We start from the raw sequence: 14,800 nt of genomic DNA on the forward strand, positions 1-14,800 counted from the left end.
CAGATTCAAACTCCATTCAGGAGCAGTGTTGCTGCTGGCTGAGCTGGCCTAAGCCTGACAGAAGCAAAACAAGCCTTTGAAATAGTGCTTGAGGTACATCAATCTTTTTACCAGTTCAACTCATGCTGCATGACCAAGTCGAACAGGCTTAGGATGCAGCCTAATTCCCTCTCTTTGGTCCTGCCCCAATCCCATTTTCCGTCAGCAACCATGCTGCAGCATTCTGCACAAAATCACAGGTTCCTGGGTTCGAGCCACATTTGGGGTAAAAGGATTCCCGCATTGCAAGGGGTTGGACTAGACAACCCTTGTGGACCCTTCCAATTCTAGGATTCTATATAGTGCACTGCAGTCGCCCTAATCTTGAAGTCACCAGTGTCTGAACTACTGTGGCAAGGCTCTCCAGGAATGCTTGCAGCTGGAGTATCAAGTGTAGTTGCAAACCTTTGCTTCCAGATACTGAGGCTACTTGCACTTCCAGTGACCAGGTAAAGGAAAAGGTGAAGGACCAATGGACAGTTCAGTCAAAGACATAGCTGTCAACTTTCAGATTTGGAAATAAGGGATCAGCAGCCTCACCTGTCCCGGGGGCAGTCTACGGGATATCTAACAATCCAGGATAGCGGCAGGAAGCAGCGGGAAACGGTGCTGCAATAAGGCAATTTCCCACAAAAAAGGGAAGGTTGACAGCTATGGTCAAAGGCGACTATGGGGTTGCGGCTGCATCAATAGGAGTATAGCATCTAGATCAAGGGAAGTAATAGTGCCACTGTATTCTGCTCTGGTCAGACCTCACCTGGAGTACTGTGTCCAGTTCTGGGCACCACAGTTCAAGAAGGACACTGACAAACTGGAACGTGTCCAGAGGAGGGCAACCAAAATGGTCAAAGGCCTGGAAACGATGCCTTATGAGGAACGGCTAAGGGAGCTGGACATGTTTAGCCTGGAGAAGAGGAGGTTAAGGGGTGATATGATAGCCATGTTCAAATATATAAAAGGATGTCATATAGAGGAGGGACAAAGGTTGTTTTCTGCTGCTCCAGAGAAGCGGACAGGGAGCAATGGATCCAAACTACAAGAAAGAAGATTCCACCTAAACATTAGGAAGAACTTCCTGACAGTAAGAGCTGTTCGACAGTGGAATTTGCTGCCAAGGAGTGTGGTGGAGTCTCCTTCTTTGGAGGTCTTTAAGCAGAGGCTTGATAACCATATGTCAGGAGTGCTCTGATGGTGTTTCCTGCTTGGCAGGGGGTTGGACTCGATGGCCCTTGTGGTCTATTCCAACTCTTATGATTCTATGATCTCGCTTTCCAGGCCGAGGGAGCCGGCGTTTGTCCACAGACAGCTTTCTGGGTCATGAGGCCAGCATGACTAAACCACTTCTGGCGCAATGGGACACTGTGATGGACACCAGAGTGCATGGAAATGCCGTTTACCTTTCCGCCGCAGCAGTACCTATTTATCTACTCCTACTGGTGTGCTTTCAAACTGCTAGGTTGGCAGGATCCAGTGACCAAGCACGATTCAAAAGTGTCCCCCCCCCCCCCGACTGTGTACCTACTCCTTCGGGCAGAGTGAAATCCCATTAAAAGTTCAAAAGGCACACAGGAGAATACTTTAAAAAACCCCAGCCATATTTATGAGGCACATAAACTGACCAGCCTGAAGGCTTAATTGAATATTTTATGGTATGTGCAACATCACCTATGCTTATTGCAGGGCAAAGAAGTACCCACGAACCTTTTATCTCTCGGGAGTAAGGGCACATTAAAAGAACATTTATTTACTGTGTCCAAAAGATGGGAAAGATGTTCTAAAATGATTGTGGCAGGAAAAGAATCGCTACTTGCTTCGAAGATTCAATTAGGTAACATTAGATCTCAAGGTTTTTTAAAGGGGGGGGTAGAGTAATCCACATTATTGCTATCCTCATTATTGCTATTAATTTGCATGCCACATTAAACCATAGGTTAGCAAACAAACTATGGTTTAGTTCAATGTTGCGGGAAAGGTTTTGCTCTGCTCCCCACCACCTCGCTCCTGCCGACGACTGAACCCATGGTTTGTCCACCCCAAAGAAACCATGAGCAGTAGGCCAAGAACAAACCTTGGTTGCTGATTATGGTCTGTGTGAGAGAATACAATCACAAACCTGGGACTGGACATTCCAGCAAGCCAGGCTGTGGCAGTACAGCAGCAGCAGCAGAAACAAGGAAAGAGCAGGGTGAAAACTTTTCAGCAGCCTGCGCCAGCACTGAACCCTAGTTTGTTCTGACTACAGTAAGCCTGCAATTTGCAAGGGGGTTGTGTTCCAGGTATTGTGTCTAAACCCAAAATTGTGCACAGTCAAAATGTGTTGGATTCAGTGTCAGGTGGGATTGCCAAAGTCGTTTTTTCCCCAGAACCCAACCTGCTTTTCAACTGATTTTTATTTATTTATATTTATTTCCCACGCACATAAAGCTGAATGCACACAATTTAAATGCACCTAAAATGCAGGCTTACTGTACAGTTTGATTCAGTGAAAATACACCGTTTAATTTAGTTAAAATATAGTGCAGACTAGGACACCACAAACTTGCATTTATTTAGTTTGAAAATGTTTAAACCCTTCTATCTGATGAATATTTGATGAATTATTGTATTTTAATATTTTGCTGGAAGCTGCCCAGAGTGGCTGGGGAATAAATAAATAAATAAATACATAAATAAATAATTCTATTGATTTAATATAAAGACTGAATTATTTTTATTTTTATTTTTGCTATAATAGTTCCAAGACAATGCTTTCAATGCTGCATAGATTAGAGAGTTTTAACTGTACGGCATCTGACACTTTGGGTCAATTCTATGTAGCCTAAGCAGCTGAAACTGTTCCATCGCTGGTGACTGCAAAGCAGAGCGGCTGAAGTTTCTGAAAGGAGGCTCAAGGGCATCCCCACACAGAGAACAACGCCACAATAATCCGATCTACAGTTTCCAAAGGTTTTGTGATGGGAGAGAGAGAGGGCACTGCTGGCAAAGGGACAGAACCTGGAGAAAAGCAATCCTGTACTGTAACCGGCTGTTTGGCAGTACCAGCTGATTGTCAAACAATATAATTAGACCCAGTACTTTTCCAAGATGAAAACCTTATGCGTCAGAGGAAGTTCATCCACATCGTATGGGACTACCATGGGATTGGCTATTGCATTCTGCTTGGTGCTCCCGTCTGTCGCAAGACTTCTTTCTTTTTTTAAAAAAAAGTGTGTGATGGTTTGAATTAAAATTCACTGCTTCCCTCGGAGCACAAAAAATTGCAATAAATCAATGCAATAAATTACTGCTATGCTTTGCTGTGAAATTAACACCCATATATGGGAAATAAAGCGGCAAATTTATGGCCGCAATCAATCTGTTTTAATGTATATAACTCCATCATCTGTTTTATTTACCTTCCCACCATCCCCTGCCTCTTACTCAGGGGTGAGCAAACTTTTTTAGCAGGGGGCCGGTCCACTGTCCCTCAGACCTTGTCGGGGGCCGGACTATATTTTGAAAAAAATAATAATGAACGAATTCCTACGCACACTGGGAAGAATGGGGCGGGGGAAGGGCAGGCATAAGAAATAAATATAAAATAAAATAAAATAAAATAAAATAAAATAAAATAAAATAAAATAAAATAAAATAAAATAAAATAAAATAATAAAATAAAATAAAATAAAATAAAATAAAATAAAATAAAATAAAATGTGTGCATTAAAGCGGGGTGGGGAAGGCTTCTCAACAGACAAGCTCACCCACCACCATGCTGCTCATTCTCCCGCCACCCCTCAAAACACACACACACAGACCCACAATTGCCCCATGGAGAAAAGGGTGGCAAGTTCAATACGCAGAGAACAGCTGAGGTGAAGGAGGGATGGTGGCTCTGGAGAAGGGGCACCGGGGGGGGGGAGCTGGAAGAAGAGGTGAGGGGGGCAAGTAGTCCTCCTCCCCAGCCCCAGCCATCTTCTTGGTTTGCCGCCTGCCTCATTCGCCGAAGAGTTGGCAGCGGTGGTACTCCCTCGGCCAGTAAAGCGAGATGAGCACCACAACCCCGAAGTCGTCCCTTTACCTATTATGCAAAGCAGCTTGCAATACTTAAAGCATATAGAATATGCATGTTAAAACATAACAAGCAAACATAATGAGAGCGTGCATAGCTGATGAAAAAGCATGCACAGAGAAATGACCAAAGTTGGTACTGTAGACAATATGCAACCTTTCTTAAACTTGGCAAAACAACAACAATGGGTCTGATCATTCTTTTGACTTGTAAATACTCTATATGCAAAACGCATGCACACATTTTAATGGCTTCAGTATAATAGCATGTGTTTGTTTTGTCAATGTGACGGGACAGTTGGTTGCATAAATTATGCATAGACCATGGTTAATGCTTAAGCCTGAAGCATGAGGAATAACAAAGGAGGAGTCAAGTAATGAATCATATTAGGAAGTAAAGTTCATCTAGAATTCTAGGCTACATTCTAAATAGGTTACATACATACATACATACATACAAACAAACATACATATTATCTTGCTCTTATTTTTTTTATCAAGGGTGATAAGTTGGCAGCCTAAACCAATCTTCTTTGACTCCTGCAAATGTCAATCAAGACATAACATCCAAAACCACTGGACATGTTGAAGGGACCTGGAGTCCAATACATAATGATTTCTTTGGCGTACAGTGTCAGTTGGGAAGGGGTATGGCGTGAGGGAAATGTTTTCAAAAGTTGTAGAATTATCCCACACTATAATGCTACATATCTGATATATGGAAGCAAATGTGTGAATTGTTTAAGCAGCAAATGACTTATATTACAGAGCATCATCACCATCACCATCATCATTTATTTATTTATTTATCATTTACTTCTTATTTATTGAATATACACACATCCATGGCTGTTCACTGATGAAGGAACTGGAGAACACAATTTATCTGGGGGGGTTTTTTTGCTGCCTTAAGTTTGTATCAGTACCATAGCCTGCTGTTTAGCAGAAATTGTACGATTTTGTTGTTTTAATTTGCTTTTAACAGATCTGTGGCCGTACAATAAAATTTGTCGTTGCTGTGGGAAAAATCGGTGGCTCTTCAAGAATACAGAAGCAACTGGTGACTGCAGTGTTAAGACATACCTGACAGATACCTAACTTGTCTTCTTAAAAAGGAAAAGAGATTTCATAATCACTCTAGGCAACACGGTTATACCCATGTTGGTTTTGTGTGTGTTTTACATGCTCAAAAAGTCACGCTGCAGTTTAGCTTTTGTCCCTTCCATTCCAAAGCAACACCTCTTGCAGAGTAAGCTTGTTCAAAGCATGATCTTTCTCTCCCACGTGGCCCTGAATGTTCGATGAACGTCGCTAATATCTACTGGTTTATGAAGACTTCATTTCAGAAAACTCAGGTTTTATGGATATGAACTCATTGTAGGTGCATGTGCTGTGCCTCACGGGTTGAAATTTGCATCTGTAGTACTATGAAAGGCTTTCCAGACTAATGAAGAAGCAAAATAAATTACAGGGCTACATTGAAAACCTAAAATGTGTTTCCAGAACCTATTACATTTGAAGAATCCAAGGGAGGGTTTTAAAAGCATCTCTTGAAATCAGACTCAAGAGTTAACCAATAACACGAGGAAGTCTTTGTATAGATCGCCATCAAAATACAAAATTCAAGGTTGTATAGCAGGCATACCGGTGCAGTTAGAGGAGGCATCGATAGTCGAATAACGTTAGAGGCGAGGGGGAATTTCCCCAAAAGCTTAAGAAAATGCTTAAACTGTAGTTTAAAACCCTTGGTTAAGAAAGGAACCTGGCTAGCCTTTGCTGTTATTAAGAGCACTAACGAAAGAAGGGCTTTGTTGTTGTTTAGTCGTTTAGTCTTGGGTGCCATGGCCACTGGTCCCATCACCTCCTGGCAAATAGAAGGGGAAGAAATGGAGGCAGTGAGAGATTTTACTTTCTTGGGCTCCATGATCACTGCAGATGGTGACAGCAGCCACGAAATTAAGAGACGCCTGCTTCTTGGGAGGAAAGCAATGACCAACCTAGACAGCATCTTAAAAAGTAGAGACATCACCTTGCCAACAAAGGTCCGTATAGTTAAAGCTAAGGTTTTCCCAGTAGTGATTTATGGAAGTGAGAGCTGGACCATAAAGAAGGCTGATTGCCGAAGAATTGATGCTTTTGAATTATGGTGCTGGAGGAGACTCTTGAGAGTCCCATGGACTGCAAGAAGATCAAACCTCTCCATTCTGAAGGAAATCAGCCCTGAGTGCTCACTGGAAGGACAGATCGTGAAGCTGAGGCTCCAATACTTTGGCCACCTCATGAGAAGAGAAGACTCCCTGGAAAAGACCCTGATGTTGGGAAAGATGGAGGGCACAAGGAGAAGGGGACGACAGAGGACGAGATGGTTGGATAGTGTCTTCGAAGCTACAAACATGAGTCTGAACAAACTGCGGGAGGCAGTGGAAGACAGAAGTGCCTGGCGTGCTCTGGTCCATAGGGTCACGAAGAGTCGGACACGACTAAACGACTAAACAACAACAAGTCGTTTAGTCGTGTCCAACTCTTCGTGACCCCATGGACCAGAGCACGCCAGGCACTCCTGTCTTCCACTGCCTCCCGCAGTTTGGTCAAACTCAATTTCGTAGCTTCGAGAACACTGTCCAACCATCTCGTCCTCTGTCGTCCCCTTCTCCTTGTGCCCTCAATCTTCCCCAATATCAGGGTCTTTTCCAGGTAGTCTTCTCTTCTCATGAGGTGGCCAAAGTATTGGAGCCTCAGCTTCAGGATCTGTCCTTCCAGTGAGCACTCAGGGCCGATTTCCTTCAGAATGGAAAGGTTTGATCTTCTTGCAGTCCATGGGACTCTCAAGAGTCTCCTCCAGCACCATAATTCAAAAGCATCAATTCTTTGGCCTCAGCCTTCTTTATGGTCCAGCTCTCACTTCCATACATCACTACTGGGAAAACCTTAGCTTTAACTATACAGAGCTTTGTCAGCAAGGTGATGTCTCTGCTTTTTATGATGCTGTCTAGGTTTGTCATTCCTTTTCTCCCAAGAAGCAGGCACCTTTTAATTTCATGGCTGCTGTCACCATCTGCAGTGATCATGGAGCCCAAGAAAGTAAAATCTCTCACTGCCTCCATTTCTTCCCCTTCTATTTGTCAGGAGGTGATGGGACTCCTTCATGGATCACTGCCTTGTTGTGGCGAAGGGGCTTGAATAACTAAGAGAAGCTATGAGCTATGCCATGCAGGGCCACCCAAGACGGACAGGTCATAGTGGACAGTTTTGACTGAATGTGGTCCACCTGGAGCAAGAACCTGCAAGCCACTCCAGTTTCCCTGCCACGAAAACTCCATGGACAAAGACAACAGGTATATAAAGAAGGGCTACATCTGGTTGAATCCAGAAGATAGGGCTCCCCCAAATTTCAAGAGGGTGGAATTCCTCAGTCTGGTTGAAATCCTTTAACTACAGGCCTTAAATAGATTAACATCTGTCTCAACAGGAAATATTCACTGGCTGATACTATCACATTGTCAAAATAGGTATGTATCATTTCATAGGATACCTGAACTCCAGGGTGGCATAAACATTAAACCAAGGCTATCCAAGGTCACAAAATGTGAGAATTATCTGCATTTTTGTTTAATGCATACATCAATTTGTTTACAAACCTATATGATTTCCTGCTTAATTTTTCACTCTTACATCATGACTAATTGCACGGGTTGATTTAACGCTAAGTGGCAGTTACGAAAAAGACAACCACCCATCAGCCATCAAACTGAGCACTGTGGGAGTCCTTAAGAGCTATTTCTTCATGGGATTATTCCTTGCCGCACAATTCCAATTAAACAGAGACCTTCTAATCAGCACCACGCTTCCCTCAACACAGCCAAGAGACTTCTTAGGACAAAGACACCTCTACGCTGCAACTCAGATGACAGAACTACCAGCTTTTCACTCTCTTTATGCATCAAGGACAGTTCATAATTGCTAGATTGGTTGACAGCTGATGAAGACTTCCCCAGTTAAGCCATGACAAATGTAGCTCAGGGTCTGGCTACAATTTTGGTATGTTCTCATTAAGGCACATATCTGAAAAGATGTGCAATAATCATACAAAATCTGTTGTTGACGCCAGTGATGCGGGTTGCAAATTTTTCTGCTTCACTAAGTTTAATAGTGTTGCAGGAACCTCCCCCCCCCCAATCATTCAGTTTGTACAAACACGACACACACAATCACACACAACATACACAAAGTTTCTGTTATAAATTCATAGTAAATCAACCATACATCGGATTTACACCGGTCCACTTTTATTTTGCTCCATGAAGGACTATCAAAGGGGGACGGTTTGATACAGGACGGCCATAATCCCTTAAGCGTACCAACACGTACTCAGGAGCCCTACCCAGTTGGCATGACAACCTTGATGGTCCCAGACAGAAGACCATCAAGGTCACAAAGGACTTGCATATGGGAGTGGATTCAACACGGACTGGAACAAAGGACAATGATCAGATCTTCCCTCTGGGGGCAGGAAACTGCCAACTCCCCTTTGTCCTCATGGGGACTCATGGGGAGGGGGAAAGGAGGAACCAGCCAGGTGACAAGATACTCAGGTTACCTCCATAACTCCTCCCTCAACCCCTCCTTTTTGTGATGTGTCAATGATGTAGTCATGCTGTAGTTGTGATGTAGTTCTAGGGGTGTAGCTTGGGGGATTAGTAACTAATAAAAGTTGGGGTCTTCTTTTGTTCTGGGCTTCCATTTTGTTCCACCTTGTGGCAGGTGGGAGTCCTGTCGCAACAGTTTTGCTCTGGTATTCCTGGCTGGTGTCCTTGTTTTTTGTCCAAGAGAGCACACAAATTTCTCCATTAACAATAGACACAATGAATGGATGCAAACCCCAAATAAATATGAGGCCACTAGCACCATCTTGGTTTCCGCCCTATTCATCTCCCTATTCGCAACAGCTTAACAAAAGGCTGGTCCAGAAAGAGATAAAACAGTACGTACACGTTAAATCTGCCAATCATCTGTACACATATCATGTCAACAGCATACAAGGTTGGAAGACATCTCCTTACCTGTTTTGGTATTGATGATGAAAAAGTTCTGGGGGTTCCCACTGGTAATCCTATAGGTCATCTTTTCATTTGTGCTGGAGTCAGGATCTTGAGCCTGTATCTGAATAACCGATACATCCTTAGGAGAGTTTTCCAAAACAGATGGGTAATATATGGGTTCAGAAGTCAACGGGGCGTTGTCGTTCACATCTTCAACCTCAATGTAGACCTCGATGGTGGTGTAAAGTGGAACAACACCACGATCTGTTGCATACACAGTTAACCAGTAGGACTGAGTCGTCTCTCGGTCCAGGATATCTGCAGTATAGATAACTCCTGCAAAAAAAGATGTGGGGGGGGGGGGAAGAGATTCAGGATCGTTGTTGAAGATAAGAAAACATAACTGTTTCAAACACAAGGATGCCCCATTAAGGAAACATGAGAAAGCATTCTGAAGCCATTGTGTGTTCTTGATTTAAACAATATGGCTGTTACATTCAAGTCAGCATGTGGACATATCACATCAGTTTTTGGTTATGCGCATCCTTCTTTTCTTCCATTTTTCCTCACACATTCCTCCCATTTCATCATTATCTTGGAGCACTCATTACTAGCTGCCTCTCCCCACATGCATACCATGAGCACATGCTGATATATGTCAAGTCGAGGTTATCATTCATTCATGACGTTCAACACACTGAAAATACACTAAAGCTCTGTTTTTGCATTCAGGTCATGCATTCCATGAACAGGCATGGAGGTAGCATAACAGGCTCTGCCTCTCACCTTACACAGACTCACTGAAGGGTCGGACAGAGCCACTGTGCATGGAACTATATGCGAGGAAGGCTGCATCTATGGGAGCAAGCAACTGCCATCAAACAGCTCAATTCCAAAAAGCCTTTCATGGATTCAGCTGCCCATGCAAGTGTTCAATGGATGCGCATAAAGAGAGTGGCTGCACATGGCACCTAATGCCTTTCCATTGGACCCCTGAATGGGGCATCCTTTTTGCACAAAGGTGTTTCATTTTTTGGAGCTTTGCAAACTGCGAATTGGACTTCTTTGGACTGTTTCTCGACGGCCTCACTTGACTTTTCCCTAAAGTGGTTTTAGTAACCATTCCTTGCTTACGCTGAAGGTTTTATGATGGATTGACTTCTGCGAATGTTGCACTGAGACTTTAAATGGTTCAATTTCAGCAGCATGAATCAAACATTCCCAGTCCTGCTTAGAAGAGGCAAAACTGCCACGACAATTACCAAAAAGTGCAGATAGCATTAAGCATACAGTGATGATCCAAACCAAGTCCTGCTTCTAAAGCCAGAATGTGCAACTATGTAATTCCACCACTTTTGGTCATCCTAATCCATCATTAATATTCAGGGATGAAATGTTTTGAAAGAGATAGTCCAGGACCAAATAATAAGAGAGATATTAGCAGGAAAGCTTCAGGGCAAAATGGGAGGGAAAGAAAGTTGGGTTCAGCTACCGATGGTAGTTAAAGAGTTTAAGTACATCAATTTGTCATTCACGGGAGAAAGATTTAGCTCCTGGGCAGTGCTAATAGAGAATTTTTGATTATGCCACCCTCTGAACATTTCTCTGAGACTGCCTAGTCTTATGGGAAGTTTCAAACAGCTAGCATGTGATTCTTCCCACAAGGAAGAATCTTTCTTCGTTTACAGCTGTTTCAAACCCAGGTGCCCTGAACCAATCCTGACCTCCAAAAGCAAAGTTTTAAAATGTCTACAATTAATAAGCCAATGAAGAACAGAAAACCACCGCCTGGCAACAGAGAGGAAATCAGAATTGACAGATTCATGCATCCTTAGGTACAGGGCATCTCTCCCCTGGAAAGCTTTTGGTTAACAACAATATATTTTCCTCTGCTGAGTTAACGTCATTGTTAATCTCCTATATTAATTGGCTCCTATGAAGCATCTTGAAACAATTTCACAATACAATAAAAACCTACGTAAAACCGGTTGAAACAATTACATATATAAAAACAACTTCAAATCCAATACAAATACAAGACTGGGATTTTTTTAAATCCACTCAGAAGGCTTGCTGAAGTGTTGTTTCAAAGTATATTTTTGTTGTGACTGTAAAGTGGGCTTCTTGGAAAAACAACAGAGAAATACTTTGTTGTATCAATAAAACAAATACAAGGCAAATGCTACGCTTCTGAGGAAGAAATGCCAAACATTCGTCCGTTATTTTACAGAAAAGCAAACTTTGCTGGCGTATTAAGGAACACACTACCTAAAATCCCACATAAATGCACAACCTCCCCTCTTTTCATTCCCCCAGTGAGGTGCCCCAAACTGGTCATGTGGAAGAAGCATCCATAATTAGCGGCAAAGCTCCACCTTGTCTTTGGTCTGTGTAAAACAGGAAGTGATACATATGCTAAAAAGAACAAGGTCCATTTATCTCTGATTTAAGCCCTATGCATATTTATGTGCAAATTCAAAATACCCTTAAGGCTCTTGGCGGTGTGCCAATGCAGCTTTCATTGATGGATAGGCTGAGAAGAACTTATCTGCTTCCCATAAGCTGCCTCTACTTTCCCTAAGCCGACTCTTTGGAGGCTCCACTTCGCATTGAGTTTAGGCAGGATTGGAGGTGCCACAGATATCTTTATTTTCTGATTCCGAAAGCCCAACACACACTCACATATTCCCTGGCTGTGCCACGAATAACAGTACAGTGGTACCTCGGGTTAAGTACTGAATTCGTTCCGGAGGTCCGTACTTAACCTGAAACTGTTCTTAACCTGAAGCACCACTTTAGCTGCCACACCGCCGGAGCACAATTTCTGTTCTCATCCTGAAGCAAAGTTCTTAACCTGAAGCACTATTTCTGGGTTAGCGGTGTCTGTAACCTGAAGCGTATGTAACCTGAAAGTATATGTAACCTGAGGTAGCACTGTATGAGAGGAGTCAGGAACCAGGGTATAAAGTCAGTAATTACAACCAAAGAGCAAAATCAGAACCAAAGGACAAAGAAGGAGGCAGGATAAAGTTGGCTATCCAGAACCGGTGTCTACAAAAGGACACAGGAACATACCTAAGTTCAAGCTCAAGCAAGACTTGCTATGACTAAGTTTGTTTATGACAATCATGTTTGTGTTTCAGAAAGCCTACCCAGTCATGGAAATTTAACACAAAAACTTATCATGTATAGTTAGTTAAAAAAAAACAACACACCTGCTGGTTTTGTTTTGATAAAAAATTATAGCAACATGTTTTTAAGGGTTTTGTTTTTGCTGCTATTTTTCAATGAATACTTGAGTCTAATCAGGACACTTTCCCCTGCTCTTAGTGTCCATGCAAACTGCTGTTAGGAAGCTGTGAGGCCCAGTTGGCTCATAAATTACTTCCTGCACATGACTGGGTGAGGTTAGAGGTCTGCTCTACAAGGGAGAGATGATGCTAATGCACATGAAGAATTTGGCCATGACTGCAGCTAAGGGTACGGAATATGTGAATATTCTCCTCAGATATCTGGAGACTTGGTTGCGCAAGTTGTTGGGCAAATTAGACAAGCACAGGAATAATTCAGGGGGAAGAAAACATTCTACTGCCAGGGATTTGAATGAGAACAACACAGATTAAAAGCGCTTGTGTGTGTGATGTGCAGGAATGATTTCAACGTGCGTTGTACTGCTTAGAAGTCTGATTTTGAATGGGGATCTTAATGCACAAGAATGCCAAAAGGAGCACACAATGCACAACAATGATGCAGAAAATAGCTAAAAATATCTCAAACAGTGCCAGTGTTCAGAAAGGCAGAAACACCCACAACAATAGACTGAAAGCTGTTTGCACATCCTTATCCAGGAAGGTGAGTTCCTTTATTAATATGCAAGTAGAACTTCAAGTGTACGCTAACAAATGCTTGCCTCAGCAAACCAAAAACTAAAGTTGTGCCATTAGCTGGTGCAAATCAAAACATATTTGCATCAAGGTTCTTTAGTTCGTCTAATTAATTCTGATTACTAAGGTCGGAGCAGGGAGTACCAGTCAAGTTTACCCCTTATGGTAATGCACACTCTGTCTCTGAAGGAAACTATGAACATGGAAGAGTTTAAGCGATATAGAAAGCTGCCAGCGAGTGGCTTAGTCGGGGGGGGGGACCTGTGCCCCTCCACTTGTAGCTGGACTCTCATTCCCATCAGCCCTAGTCAACATGACTAATGCTCAAGGATGATGGGAGTTGCAGACATGAAACATCTGGAGGACTGCAAGGTAATTGTATATCTCCATTGGTTGCACGGTGGATAAAAATCAATGTTTTTTTTTTATTTAAATCAAATTTTTTAAATAAAATGCTTTTGGAGGAAAAATCTTTCTAAAGATAGTTTTCTATTTAAGTTACATTATACTGTAGTCCAAAGGCTATTCATCAGGAAATAAGGATTTGTTTTAAATTTTTCATGTGTGCTAAAACTCAGTCTGTTTGGTTTTGTTTTTTTAAATCATTTAACCACATCAGTTAACAAACATGGATACATATGCTGTAATATGTTATTGTTTAAGTTAAATAAATTGTTTAAATTGTTATTAAGGAAATGATTATTTTTCTCCTTCCAATAAAGTGCAGCAGAAAAGTTGTCCAAATATAAGCAGTTAACTTAATAAACCTCACAATGATTTCATAATTACCTGTCTATGTGTTTCTAATAATATAACCAAATCAGTAATTTTTGATGTAACTGTAAAAACTATTCTGAAACTTTATTATTCCAATAGTGAAACCTTCATCTTGTTGTAAGTATTAAGATTATACCAGCAAGAATGAGTCTTTCTGTAAAAAAAATGGTTTAAATCAAGTCTTACTGACTAGTGATTTAAATCATGATTTAAATCAAATCCACGCTGATTGGTTGCTCAGGATAGTTTACTCCTAGATACCCTACATAGTCAAACTACATCAATATTTATGCAGAAGGATTTTTCTTTATTTTGGTGTATGTATGCCCTCACCAACTAGTGACAGGGAAGCTCTCCCAACTAAAATTTGCTGAGAGTAAAGAAAGCTATCAGCTGAACAGAAACCTGATGGTTCCAAGCCCGTCCTCCAGGATCCTTGCCTATCCTCCCACAAGCCTGAAAATCCAAAACGGACAAGAATCCAGGGGTTGTAATATCTGCTCCACATGTGAAGCATAAGCAATACCAGACTCCACAACTTGTATTTCCAAGCTAGGAAATATGAGTCTTGGTGACATGTCTGTGTTGAAGTGCTGCTGGTGGGCAGGGTGAGTTTAAGGAACATCAGGGGGAAAGGACACCCAGGGGTGACACATTCAGTGGGTCACTTTAACCGGGGAGGGAGGGAGGAACTGTGGTCCTTCATATGACGATGGACTAAAATGCACCATCAACCCTGAGCATTGGCTATGCTCACGGAGGCTGATGTGAGTTGGAGTCCCAACAACATCTGGGAGGCCAAAGGTTCACCAGTCCCGCTTTAACCAGAGTTATACCCACCCACATTAGGTGAGAGACACCAATTCTCCAGGCCTTGCTGGCTGCTGTCACATACTTATTGCTTTATCAGATCTGTTTGTCCCAGGCTCCGCACACACCTGCATTCATTACCGTATTTTTCGCTCGATAACACACACCTGACCATAACACGCACATCGTTTTTAGAGGAGG

The 14,800-nt window shown here is 42.3% G+C and overlaps 1 protein-coding gene across 11 annotated transcripts in view; it reads right to left on the minus strand.

Moving 5' to 3' along the window:
• FAT3 (FAT atypical cadherin 3) overlaps nucleotides 1-14,800 on the minus strand; it is a 455,041-nt gene that overhangs the window by 236,098 nt on the left and 204,143 nt on the right. For all 11 annotated transcript variants that reach the window (XM_083609369.1, XM_083609376.1, XM_083609374.1 and 8 more), the window contains exon 3: nucleotides 9,150-9,464. In XM_083609369.1, coding sequence (XP_083465495.1) covers nucleotides 9,150-9,464 — 315 coding nt within the window. The remainder of the gene's footprint in view (nucleotides 1-9,149; nucleotides 9,465-14,800) is intronic.

Source organism: Podarcis filfolensis, assembly GCF_964270895.1.
Source record: "Podarcis filfolensis genome assembly, chromosome: 4".
In the NCBI taxonomy this organism is placed as follows: domain Eukaryota; kingdom Metazoa; phylum Chordata; class Lepidosauria; order Squamata; family Lacertidae; genus Podarcis; species Podarcis filfolensis.